This window comes from Mastigoproctus giganteus, chromosome 6 (assembly GCF_048544385.1).
Source record: "Mastigoproctus giganteus isolate SK-2022 chromosome 6, ASM4854438v1, whole genome shotgun sequence".
NCBI classification, from domain to species: domain Eukaryota; kingdom Metazoa; phylum Arthropoda; class Arachnida; order Uropygi; family Thelyphonidae; genus Mastigoproctus; species Mastigoproctus giganteus.
The window spans coordinates 59,194,290-59,207,645 of record NC_143580.1 but is presented as its reverse complement, the minus strand read 5'-3'; the positions used below and the strand labels follow the sequence as shown (position 1 = coordinate 59,207,645).

Here is a 13,356-nt window from a genome sequence, read left to right as displayed (position 1 = left end):
ACATCGTACCCATGCATTAAATGCTTCTTGCAAACCATTTTTCAAAAGACTGCAATGTGCTTCTGAGCATTGTTGTTGGAGGCAAAATGCTTACCTTTCAGAGCTTTCTGCAGATGTGCAAAAAGGAAGAAATCGCATGGGGCTAAGTCCACTGAATAAGACTGATGTGGCAGAACCTCAGCACCTATGGCAGTATCACTAGCTGCACAATATTAGCCGTATGGGGCCAGGCATTGTCTTGATGGAGAAACCACTTCACATGGGAAAATTCTAGACGTTGCTCACAAATGGCACAGCAAAGTTTGACTTTGCTCAAACTTTGAGAACCTCAGAGTATGCTTTTTATTTATAGTTTGTGCCACAAGGCACAGAATGTGTAACAAGAATATCTTTTATGTCAAGAAACACAAGAACCATTTGTTTGTCAGCCGAACAAGAAGTTCGAAATTTCTTAGGTCTTGGTGAATCAGAATGCTTCCACTGACTAGACTGTTGTTTTGTCTCTGAATCATAATGAAAAATCCAAGTTTCGTCACAAGTCACTATTCAATTTAAGAAGTTTTGACCCTGTGTTTCAAAACAAGCATTTCTTTGCACACGTCTACTCTTTGCTGTTTTTGTTCTTGAGTCAAATTGTGTGGAATTCAGGGGGCACAGATTCACAACATTTTCAGGTGATTTTTCACAATATTGTGAGCACTACCATATGAAATGGGCATTCTAACAGCTAATTCACAGAGTGTAATTTGCCTGTCTTCATCCAAGATTTCCTGGGTTTTTGCAATTTCTCAGGAGTTGCTGAGGAGGAAGGTTGATCAGGTCTTGAGTTATCTGATCCCACTAAATCATCTGTGCCATTTAAAGAAGGCCATCCTACCAAGACACTCAATACCATATGCTTCATTTATGTCTTTAACTGTTTCTGATGCATTTAAGCCCATCTGACACAACGAATCACATATGGCTGTTCAATCTGTATATCCAACATGATATTTGCTTCAAAATGATTGTCAGTGATGTGCGTCTAAAAAAACTCCCTTCACACAACACTAGCTCAACAAGTACTGGCATATGCACACAGGGTCTGCTCGTTAGTAATCAGGGAGAGTGCCAATAGCAGCAGTTATGGAAAGTTCAAGCAGTAAACATAAAATATTGCACCAATCTGCAAATTAAATGATCACCCACTTGTATATGAATATTAATACCACATCACTCAGGTTTTTTAACGTATTCTTACAAACAGATTCACGGAAATTCATATTCTTACAAACAGATTTTGAAATAAAATTACCCTATTAGTCTCATTTTATATATACAGGAAAAAGTTAAGCTGCAATTAAATTCCATAATAAGCCAGCCAAATCAGTTGCAGAAAAAATGTTTTATATATACAGGCAGCCTTCGATTTATGCTGGGGTTAAGTTCCTGGGGGGGGGGGATAGGCACAAATGGAACCCTTTATACAAGAGTTAATGGGAAATCACAGGGTTAGGTTTCAGGCACAAAATAGTTTACCAACCCTTTTCAATACTAGAGTATTTAAAGCTCAGAAATAAACATTTTCAATTAAAAATAGTGTTTTATTTTTAACTTATATAAATACAGTACATATAATAAATAAAATATAAATTAATACAGTAAAAGTAAAAAGTAAAGTAAACTGCAGCCATTATCAACCCACTGCAGGATGGAACCTCCTCAACCATTCATGTTAATGGAAATGGACCATAATCTGCCATGCTGGTCCAGTGCGGGTTGACAATTCGACCATATTTAGCAGTCAGGGGCTTGAACCCCAGTCTACTCAAAGAGCCTGTTCAAACTCTAGTTTGGACTGATTAATAATTGCCTTACAATTGTTGCAAGCTTTGGTGTAAGAAGAAAATGAAACTGAAGAATTAGAAAGAAGCCAATTAAGATATGCAACATTCTTCTCTTGAACAGCCTTAGCACATTTATTGGAAAACCAAGGTTTAGATAAAGGACGAGATTTTAAAGTAGAGTGTGGGATAAAGGATTCCATTCCTACAAGAATAATTTCACTGACATGATCTGAGCAAACGTTGACATCAGAAGTTTTGAAACAGTAATCCGACCAAGGAAAAGAAGAAAAAAATCTCACAGTTCATCCCATTTTGCATTTTTGTAATGCCAAACAACATGAGGTTGGGAATAGCCATGAGATAAAGGCTCCATTGGAGACGAGACAATCACCAAGTTGTGATCTGAGGTGCCTAAAGGACCTCTCACTTCGAACGTGTACTTAGAAGGGTTGTTTGTGAGAAAAAGATCAAGCATGTTGGCTGTATGGTTAGGATTGTCCGGTATTCTTGTAGGTAAATGAACAATCTGTGTAAGGTCATTAGTAATTGCAAAAGCCTCAGCATCTCAACCAGCTGGGTCGGTGTGACTAGAAAACGGAAGCCAGCTGGAGATGTGAACATTAAAATCACCAAGGAAAATTACTTCACTGTTAGGAAAGTTGGACTGGAGAAATTCAAGTTGCAAAGAGAGGAAGTCAAAGAGCTCCAAGTGATTAGTGTAGTTGGGAGAATGGTAGAGACAACAGATGAATTTGACACAATGAAGTAGAGAGATTTTAAGCCAGAGAAGATCGAAAAGAGGAGATTCCAAATTACTAATTCTCTGACAGGGAATATCGGAATGGACATATGCACAAGTACCACCTTTGAGGCGAAAGGAATCATACAGTGAATAATTTGGGCAACTGAGATGGACAGTAGTTGAATCAACCAATAACTGAAGTTTAACCTTGACAAATGCAAAGTACTGCATAGGGATAGAAGTAACCCCAGAGAAACATACCAACTGTGTGGTACTACACTTAAGGTGGTAGAAAATGAAAAAGACCTGGGAGCAATTGTGCAGTCAGATATGAAGTTTTCTGAGCAATGCAGACAGGCTGCCAGGGCAGGTCATGGGGTTTTGTTAATGATATATAGGAATTTTGCTAGCAGGGAGAAGGAGGTGATTGTCCCTCTGTATAAGGCAATGGTCAGGCCACACCTTGAGTACTGCGTACAGGTCTGGAGGCCTCATTTTAGGAAGGATGTAGATTTACTTGAGCGTGTACAGAGAAGGGCAACAAGATTGGTGAGGGGAATGAAGGGATTCTCTTACCAAGAGAGGCTTAATTATCTAATTAACTAGTTAATTATCTAATTAACTAGGCACCTGCGCGGTGATCTGATTGAGGTGTATAAGGCCTTGAATGGGTTGAGCATGCTGAATTCTGATGGGATCCTTCCACTTGTTCAGATTACGAACCTAAGGGGGCATAAATTCAAATTAAGAAAGGACAGATGTAGAATAGATGTGTGGAAATTTGCCTTTAGCCAGCGGGTGGTTAATTGCTGGAACAAACTTCCATCTGTCGTGGAAGTTGATAGGTTGAATAAATTTAAGGAGGAACTGAACAGGCATTTAGAGGGAATGGTGTGATTTTTTTTTTTTTTTGGCTGATGCTGCATAAGCTCATACACTTGCTTTTTTGCATCACATGCCACTACTACTACTACTACTACTGAGATTTTGTCAAAAAAGTACATGGGGTTTGGCAGACTGCAAGTGGAAATGGACATCATTGAGATTAGAATTGAGACCATGTATATTTGTGAAATGAATTAGGAAGTGTTTGGGAGGTTTAGATCTTTTCGCAGATAAGCTTTCTATATTAGTTTGACAATTCATGGTGTATTCAATAGTGAGAAAAAGTGGGTGGGACATGCTGTATGAAGTAATGAAATTTTTGGATATGGCGTTCACATGGTAAGAATATACCCAAATCCTTAACATAATGTGGCCTCGACAATGCCCCCCGCATGCACACTACTCAGACTCCCTCCAGTTACTATCTGGCAGAGTAGAGGTAGCAAGATTATACACTAGCTGATCCAGAAGCCTCCTAAAGAGTTACCAATAGGTTCAGTCTGGTGTACTAACTAGTGGCCGGCCTGTGAACACCGTTTTAGAGCTGTACCCTCGAAATGTAAGGAAGATTGAATAAGTCCTTTAATTTATTAAAAAAAAAAAGTATTCTCAAATTCAAGGGGTACTGGTCTTGTATTTGTCCTTTGCTCAATTTATTCATATTTACTCAATTTATTAATGGCTACTCTTCAGACTGGGCTAATGCAAGAAGTGGGGTTTCCCAAGGATCGGTATTGGGACCACTGTTGTTTTTAATTTTCTTAAATGACATTGACAAAGTGATACAGGGCACAGTGTCAAGATCAGTAGAGTAGTTGATAATCATTGCCACAGTGCCTCTTCAGGATGACTTGGCAGACTTCAGGGATGGTCAGGAAAGTAGCAGCTAAGTTTTAATGTTGCAAAATGCAAGGTTTTAGACTTGGGGAATAGCAACCCCAAAATAACTTATATTGGTGGGATTGAATAAAAAACAGCAGAGGAAGAAACCAATATAATGGGATATGAAGTTCTCTAAGAAATGTAAACAGATAGCAAGGAAGGCCTGTGGTGTCCTATCAATGATTTATTGTACATTTGCTCATACAGATAGAGATGTCATAATCTCACCACATAAGGCAAATGCAAGACTGCACGTGTAATACTGTGTTCAAGTATGAGACAGCATCTAAAGAAAGACACTGAGCTTCCTGAAAGGGTCCAAAGATAGGCAATACACCGTGAGATTGGAAAATGGATGTCCATATGAAGAAAGATTTCAAATATGTGGACTTCAGAGTTTGGCAACTAGAAACCTCACCAGAAACCAGATTGAGGTGTACAAGGCTCTGAGAGGCGAAAGTAAAATGAATGAGAGTGAAACTTGCAATGTTATAACTGATTCCAAAACTATGGAACATAACTTATAAGGGAAGAGGTTTAGACTGGATTGCTAGTGGGTTGTTAGTTATTGGAATAAATTGCCTCCATTGGTAGCTGAGGCTGACAAGTTGGGGAGATCCAACAATTGGATAGGTACTTACTAGAGGAGAGAGTGTCAAATAAGTAGTTTGTTATTTTAATTATTTTTATTTTATTTTTGGCAGTGCAGCAAAAGCCTCAGGTTTCATTGCATCATATGGCTAATATTAATAATAATAGTGCAATGGAATGCAAGGCAATTTATGGTATCATCACAAGTTTCCTTGGCATTATGAAATAAATAAACTGTTCTTCTCTTTTGGGAAGAACACCAAGATTACTGAAATTATACAGTATATAGTATTACAACTCTCAATTTTGAAAGAACAATGCCTCTGTACAGGACTTTCTGTCATTTTATTAATTAATTAGGTTTCCTATAAACCCGAACTAAATGCATGTCTTGTCATTTTATAGTCTGTGAGTGGTTGATGAAAGGCAAAAAATTTCTTTTAAATTTATCCTTACAAAGAATTTAACAGAAAAGTTATTATATAAAGAAAATTATAAATCTTCCAGCTTTTGAAAAGACGTCTGTTTATTCAATGGCAACAATCTGTCACATTATACTGTTCTGCTTTGCATTTCACTATGAATAAAAAAGTGCTTCTCTTCCTCCAACCTTATAGCCATCCTGTTTTGGTAGTTTTCATTTTTATCTTCTCAAAAGGCAGGGCCACTCCATCAGGGCAAACCTGACAACCCACTCATGACTAAATTTAATATGAGTAATGTCAAGTTTTATGTTATATGAAAATACTATAATATAATTTAATAGTGATATTAATTTATTATTACTAAGTAATAATAAATCTTTAGTGATGTGAAATGAAAATGATACTGAGATAATATTCTCTGCAATTTAACCACAGACCAACTTTATTAATAAAACCATTAAAGTAAATTTTAGAGAAGAGCTTTAAAAGATTCAAGTTGATTTGCAAATGAATAAGTTAAGAAGTAACAAGCTTTATATTGACTTTTGTTCACAGTGCAACACAAGAAACTTGTGGTGATAACAAATTGCAAAAGTTCACTGCTTTATGTTATATGGAAATACTGTAATATAATTTAATAATTTATTATTATTAAGTAATAATAAATCTTTAGTGATGTGACAGTGATAAAGATAATGAGAACATTTTCTGCAAATTTAAATACAGACCAACTTTATTAATAAAATCAGTAAAGTCAAAATGAAAAACTGCTATTCTCTTAACTTGCAAACTTAAAGAAATTAAAGCAAAGTTCTCTGCTTACCTGCGATCGAGTCTTAGAGTTTTTTGAGTCTGTGTCTGTTTTGGTCCTTTGCCTAAAACTGGAATTTGACCAGAGTCTCCAACTAAAAGTCTCTGATTATTTGAATCTCTGTTTTAAAATATTAGATACAATAAATGGTATAAATAATGAAAATAAAGTAGTTCACAATTCAGTTTACAATAAATTATAAAATAATTATATTATTATATTATATTTAATATATTTATTACATTATTAACGTATTACATTACACTAGTGTTTCCCAAAGTGTGGTCCACAACAGTACAGGACCTTGAAAAAAATCATGTCGAAATCCAAGCACAGATAAACCGAGAACACATCAACAGCTTGGCCTCCAACTTTATGCCAATTTCTTTATGTGATCAACTTTTTTTTATTATTAATATTATTAAATGTATTATTTTATCTTTTTAATCCTTTGGACCACTGGTCAAAATTTCAAAATGAGAAAATGAAGCATGACGTAACAATTACCAAAAAACCTGCTTTAGCAATGTTCCAATTAAAAAATAATAAATAAAATAATTAGGAAAAAAAAAAAAAAAACAGAAAAGCATATACTGCACAGGATATTTTCACAATTAAATTAACAATCATAATATATTAATTAATAGTGTCACAGGGTCAAAAAAGCTCACTTGAAAAATATCTGTTGAACATTAATTGCCAGTTCAAGATTAGCAGTTCTTCCTTCATATAGCTTCCTAACAGGTGCAGAGTCTAAAATATGGCAACCTTAGGACCTGGAGAGTGGGCAATTTTTATATTTTTCAATTTTTAAACAGTCAGTATAATTAAGTAGGCATTGGCAAATTCAGTGTTGAAATCCAAGCACAGATAAACTGAGAATGCATCAACAGCTTGGCCTCCAATTTTCTGCCAATTTCTTTATGTGATCAACGTTTTTTATTATTAATATTATTAAATGTATTATTTTATCTTTTTAATCCTTTGGACCACTGGTCAAAATTTCAAAATGAGAAAATGAAGCATGACAAAAGAATTACCAAACAACCTGCTTTAGCAAAGTTCCAATTAAAAAATAATAAATAAAATAATTAGGGGAAAAAAAAACAAAAAAAACAGAAATGCAAATACTGCACAGGATATTTTCACTAACAGCTAAATAGAAATAAAAATACAGTAAAGGTACTTAAAATCCATCTCATCAAAATTCAGACCTTCTGGAAGCTGCTATTTACTCTTAATTTTTACTGTTTAATGAAGAAGGGTGGGCCAGAGGTTGCCCACCCCTGCTCTAGGATGATACTATCACTTAATTTAGAAAGTAGTAAAAATTAATAAAAAAACTCGGTTTATTTAAAACTAATACTAGTAAAGATTCATTTTTAAAGAAAACAAATGTATGGGATAGCAACTCTCTAACCAGAGTTACAAATAGGGTTGGAAGTCTAGAAATGCAAGCCAAATCACCCCTGTCAACAAATCAATAAAGGCTGCCTTCCTTGTCAATCACAATCATTGAATAACAATGAGTTTAGAGATAATATGTCATGAATGTCAACAGGCTGATAGATAATAAACAGATGAATAGCACAACATTCATGGAAAACTTTAATGTAAGAGTTCTACAAAATGATTTGTGTGCTGATTCCGTCCAATAAAGTGTTGCAACTTCAAATATTTCATATTTGAAGTTGCAACACTTTATTGAATGTGTCATAGCAGAATCTGTATGACTTAATAAATAAATCTGGTAAATTGTGGACTTAATCTGGTGGCCAGTTGACTTTCTGTCATGCATTTCTCAGATCAAAGTGTGTTTTTCATGGTAGTCAAAAGTCTGCTGGCTCCAAACAGAATTCATAGATAGCAAGTTGGCAACTGAGTTTTAGTTTTTGGAAGAGTTAAGTTAATTATTAACTTTAACTTAAATATAATTGTATTTGGAGAACCAATTCATCATCCAATAATGCTACTCAGCGAACAAGTTTTGAGTGAGAGAGAAAGAAAGAGAGAGAGAATCTTAAAAATGTCCAGTGTTTGGACACCAGTTTTTGGACAGCTAGATCTGGGGAGAATGTTGCACCTGTATAATGAAAGTTTTTCTGAATAGTTTTGGCAGTGACGTGTATAGTTTACACAGTTATTAAGCGAAATTGACAAACCACGATAATATACTCATGAATTAGTTTCAATTTTCGTACTTTTAATGGGTACATGATCTTGAAAATGGAAACAAATAGTTTCATGTTCATATTTATATTGTTTTTTAGTAGTAGAATTAATAAATTTGTTTTTTTTTTAAATAACATAAAAATCACATTTTCAACTTTAAATTTTTCATTAAAAACAAATAATTACATTTACTAAGTATTGCATTTATTAGGAAAAGTTCAAGCAGTGGTAAGAAACAACAACTAGAATTCTAAAATCCAAATAAAAAAGCAACAGTTAGGTCTGTCAGACCATGTGCTTGCCTCCATGTTTGTTATGAAGCCAACACCACTGGTAGGTTATTCTGACTGTTATTAAACACATTTTGTATAATGTTAATGTAATACTTACACTATGATGTTGTTAACACTGGTTTTTCGAAGCTGTGACGTTACATTTCTCATTTTGCTTGGAGAAGATAAAAGTTTAAGTGGCCTCTGTTTTCTGAATGTTACTAGATTTTCTTCAGTCTCACTTATTTTCTTCATTGTTGTGGTTTCTTCTGGTGTCTCTTCAACAAACTGTTTCATAAAACTTTCCCTCACCTACAAAAAAACAAGGGGAAAAAAAGGCAACTATGTACATACTCACTAAAGATTAAAAAATTAACCTTTTCATATTCATTTTTTGCTCTCAACATTCATTATTATATATTTTTAAAAATATCTGCATTTCAAACTTAAATACCATTTCTCACTACCTTTACAATCTAAATTAAAACTGAACTGAACATAATCAATCAAAAATCAAATAAATATAATCTTTTCAAAAGTAGGAATGTCCCAGTATACTTTGTATTTTTACAATGTTACTAATCTTCAGATAAGGTATTTATTACAAAGATGACAGGTTTAATATGACTTTTGGATTTTTGAAATTTTGAAATTTGGGAGGAAGAAGTAAAGAGATACAATTTGAAGTTTAGTGATGCCAAGGGTAATGTAATGAGACTGACAAGAAAGGAAGGAGAAGAAGGAATTAACATCTTTATTGAGGGAAAGAAGATAGATTTTAATAGTTTCATATATTTAGGGAGTATAGTAGAAAAAGAATCAAGAAATAATAAGTAAATCAGTAGAAGAATAGATTAAGGAAGAATGCTTTAAAACCATGTAAAAGATTAGTTTGGAGAAAGGAAGTACATAAGAAGTGCAAAATGGCACTCTATAGATCATATTATATATTAAGGGTAATATAAAGAACCATTAGAATAAGCAAATCAATCCAATAATAATATCATCAGGGACCTAAGAAAACGCAAAAAAAAAAAAAAAAAATATTATCGCTTTTTACCAACAATCTAGATGACTTCAACTGGGGCCAACCACCCAGAATGAAGGCAAAAAACGACAAGAGGTTCTCTGTTTCTGTGAAGGACAATATATGCTAAGTAATTTAAATCTAAACCAAATATAAACCAGTATAGGCCGAATGTAAATCGAATATAAATAAATCGAAAGATGATAATAAAATTTAGAAATATTAGAATCAAAGGTAAGAAATATAAGTAAAATATAAAAGTAAGCATATATTAATCATCGTTGACCCAACAGAGAACGTAATTTAATGATTAAAATAAGATTAAATATATAATACATACTACATATTGACCGTATCTAGGACATAATGTAATAGTCGTCAAAATAATATGTGGTGCCCCCTATGTGATGGATACGGTAAAAATAAATAATTAAATTAATGCATAGAGAAACATGCAGATAGTAAGAAGAAAAACTAAAGGAGTAGGAATAATAGAACCTGAACTCCACAAAGGTGAAAAATAGTAGTATAGATAAGAAATAGTTTCTCCTACGTCCTTGGATTGCCCTAATAATTTCGGAAAAATAAAAAAAGAGTGTAGGACAGTTTAAAGACATTACAAGATATAAGTTGTGGCTCGGGTATGCCCGGGATCGCAAACCCGTTCCTATAGTAGGAACGGGTGAGCTGAATTTGCATGTTATCTCAGCGTGAACATAAGTAAATTTAAATGAATTTAACTATATATTAACTATATATTTAAAAAAAAAAAAAAAAAAAGATACACTCTAATTTGCAAGCCGGTGGGTACAAGTTTTCTATGCCGTAAGACACCAAGAATGCAAAGTGTATCCTATTTACATATATACATGGCACTAAATATAACGATTATATTGAAAATTATATTAAAACAATAGGTTCAGAAAACAAATTTTTGAAATTAATTATGTTTATCGCTTTCCTGAAATGATATTTCAGGTAAGCGATAGGGAAATTATTATTGATCAACCTGCCGTACAACGCTGTTAAGCACGCTGAACAATTTTTATTACTATTGCAGATATAAGCAATCCTTAGACATTACGATAAAATTATATTAGCATGCACTGATTTTGATATATTAGATTTCCAATTTGTAAGGCTGACTACGTTAAAATTAAATGCATCTCTTTTATTATATATGTTTACGTCTATATTATTATTATGGAATATTTCTATATGAAGATCCAGATAATTTGCTATAGTATCGGAACTATTAGTTTTTTCCAATACAAGTTCTACTGGATATAATTTACTGTAATCCTGGACAAAATGTGGACAATTAAAAACACATATATCATCTACGTATCTATATATAAGTAGGTTATCTTGGAATTCTCTTTCTGTATAATGTAGATAAAGGTTTGCGATTATGCTTGATGCTGGACTTCCCATAGGGGTGCCAGTCACTTGTAGGTATAACGATGTTCCGTCATATACATAATTATTAAAGATGCATAATTTTATTAGAGAATCCCAATAGGTTAAATCAACCTTTATGGTATTTTTATTTTCTAAATATAGTTTAGTTATCAAGATTAACTTTTAAGTTATCAAGATTAATGCTCGTAAATAGACTGTTAAAGTCAAATGTTTGTATTTGATGAATATTTTTATTTTTTAGAGCATTTATAATAGGTAAGTTATTATTTATTATAATAGTTTTATTTAAGTTATTTAATATAATTTTAAGTAACTTTTCTAACGTTTTTCCGGGAAATTTAGCATAACTGTCTCTACATGATGTTATGAATCTAAAAGCAATCGATGTTTTATGAAATTTGGGTATGCCATATATAAATGGATATTTTAAGTTATTATACTTTAACTTTAATTTTTTATGCAATGCAATTAATTTTTTGATTATTATATTAGAGGAAGATGTTATCTGTTTATATGTATGGCTAGACTGTAGTTCATTTTTTAAAATTTCTATATAATATGATTTACATATGATTGCATAATTACAAGCAGCTTTGTCAATGGGAGTAATTACAAAATGTTCATGTATATCTTTGAGCTGCCTATTTATTAATTTGGTATTATATAGATTATCCTGTATGAATTTCAATTGATTATATTTGCTAGATATAATATTAAGCATTGTAAATAACCACATGTGGTATGCTTCAACCGGTATATTATGGTTGTATGCTGATCTTATGCAGTATTTAAGTAAATCTAGATATAACAATTTTTTAAGGTTAGATTTATTAATAGGTAAATTAGGTCGAAATTTAAAACCCAGTGATAAAATATCTCTAAGTTCGTGATATGGGATTATATCTAAATTGCCGGTTATAATGTGATTATGGTTAGGATCCACGTATCTATGAAATGAAGGTTTGTGGCAAACACATGTATCCGATGTTAATATTGTGAAGGTTTGTAGCTATTGTTTTATAGTTACACGCTTTAAGACCAAATGGTCTAGAATATCTTATTATGTCACTTAAATATAATAATCATAATATACTACATCGGCAGAGTAGGATAAAAGTGACCGAGGATACTATTGTTGCCCTGGATAGTAATCCTAACCATGTTAATACATCGACACATACACAAATATCACACACTTTACAGAGCAGTTTAGCATATAATGCTTCTGGCACTAATATCCGATCACCATCTCTTAAATTTCAACCTTGTAACAACAAATTATATCTTACTTGCCCCTATGTGCATCCAAATCATGCTACAATTAATATGAATTCACATATATCCTGTAAAATGAATAACGTCATATATATGATCACATGTCGTACTTGCAATGTTAAATATATTGGTCAAACTAGCAATAAACTAAATATCAGAATGAACCTTCATCGTTCCGATATTAAAACTTATAATAACAAATCCAGCAAGAAAACAGGTAATCTGGAACATGACATTGAATTCAGACATTTCCAAAAACATACTTTTGGCAAAATTTTCATTTCAATACTTAATGTAATTAATAATGCAAATGAAAGATTATTGCAAGAAGATATTAGCATGTTACAATATAAAACACTATATCCATACGGTCTAAATAATAAATTTAATCAAAAATATATGACGAATAATTTAAAAGATATTTGTGTTTATAATATGTTTCAAATTGCCAAACTTCGTAAATATAATCACAGTAGGAAATATAGTAAATCCAACACATATAAAAGCAACCGAGAACATCTAGGAGACTTCATAGATTTATTCAAAATGTGGGACACGGATCCTATAAATATTAGTAAAATACATAACACACTTTTCAGTATTAAACTTAGTGTACTCAAAGCACTAAATAGAAAAACCAATGATTACGTCTTTGTATCTTCTCATCTTATGCACATCATATCGCACATTGTCAAATTCAGATTTCATATTTTGAATGTTGGCAAGCAGCCGGAAAACTCTGTCCTCATCTTATACTTTCAAAATAAATTAATGGATGATTTAGATATACATAAAACTATTAATTTACGTAATGACTTGCTGCCTATTAATAACTTACATATTAATATCAGATTTAGATATTCTAGACCATTTGGTCTTAAAGCGTGTAACTATAAAACAATAGCTACAAACCTTCACAATATTAACATCGGACAGGATACACGTGTTTGCCACAAACCTTCATTTCATAGATACGTGGATCCTAACCATAATCACATTATAACCGGCAATTTAGATATAATCCCA

General features: G+C 32.6%; 1 protein-coding gene across 1 annotated transcript in view; it reads right to left on the bottom strand.

The window, feature by feature from the left end:
• Window positions 1–13,356, bottom strand: part of na (sodium leak channel non-selective protein na) — a 605,671-nt gene that overhangs the window by 326,873 nt on the left and 265,442 nt on the right. The window contains exons 17-18 of the mRNA XM_090376183.1: window positions 8,725–8,918; window positions 6,175–6,282 (exon numbers count right to left, since the gene is read on the bottom strand). Coding sequence (XP_090232309.1) covers window positions 6,175–6,282; window positions 8,725–8,918 — 302 coding nt within the window. The remainder of the gene's footprint in view (window positions 1–6,174; window positions 6,283–8,724; window positions 8,919–13,356) is intronic.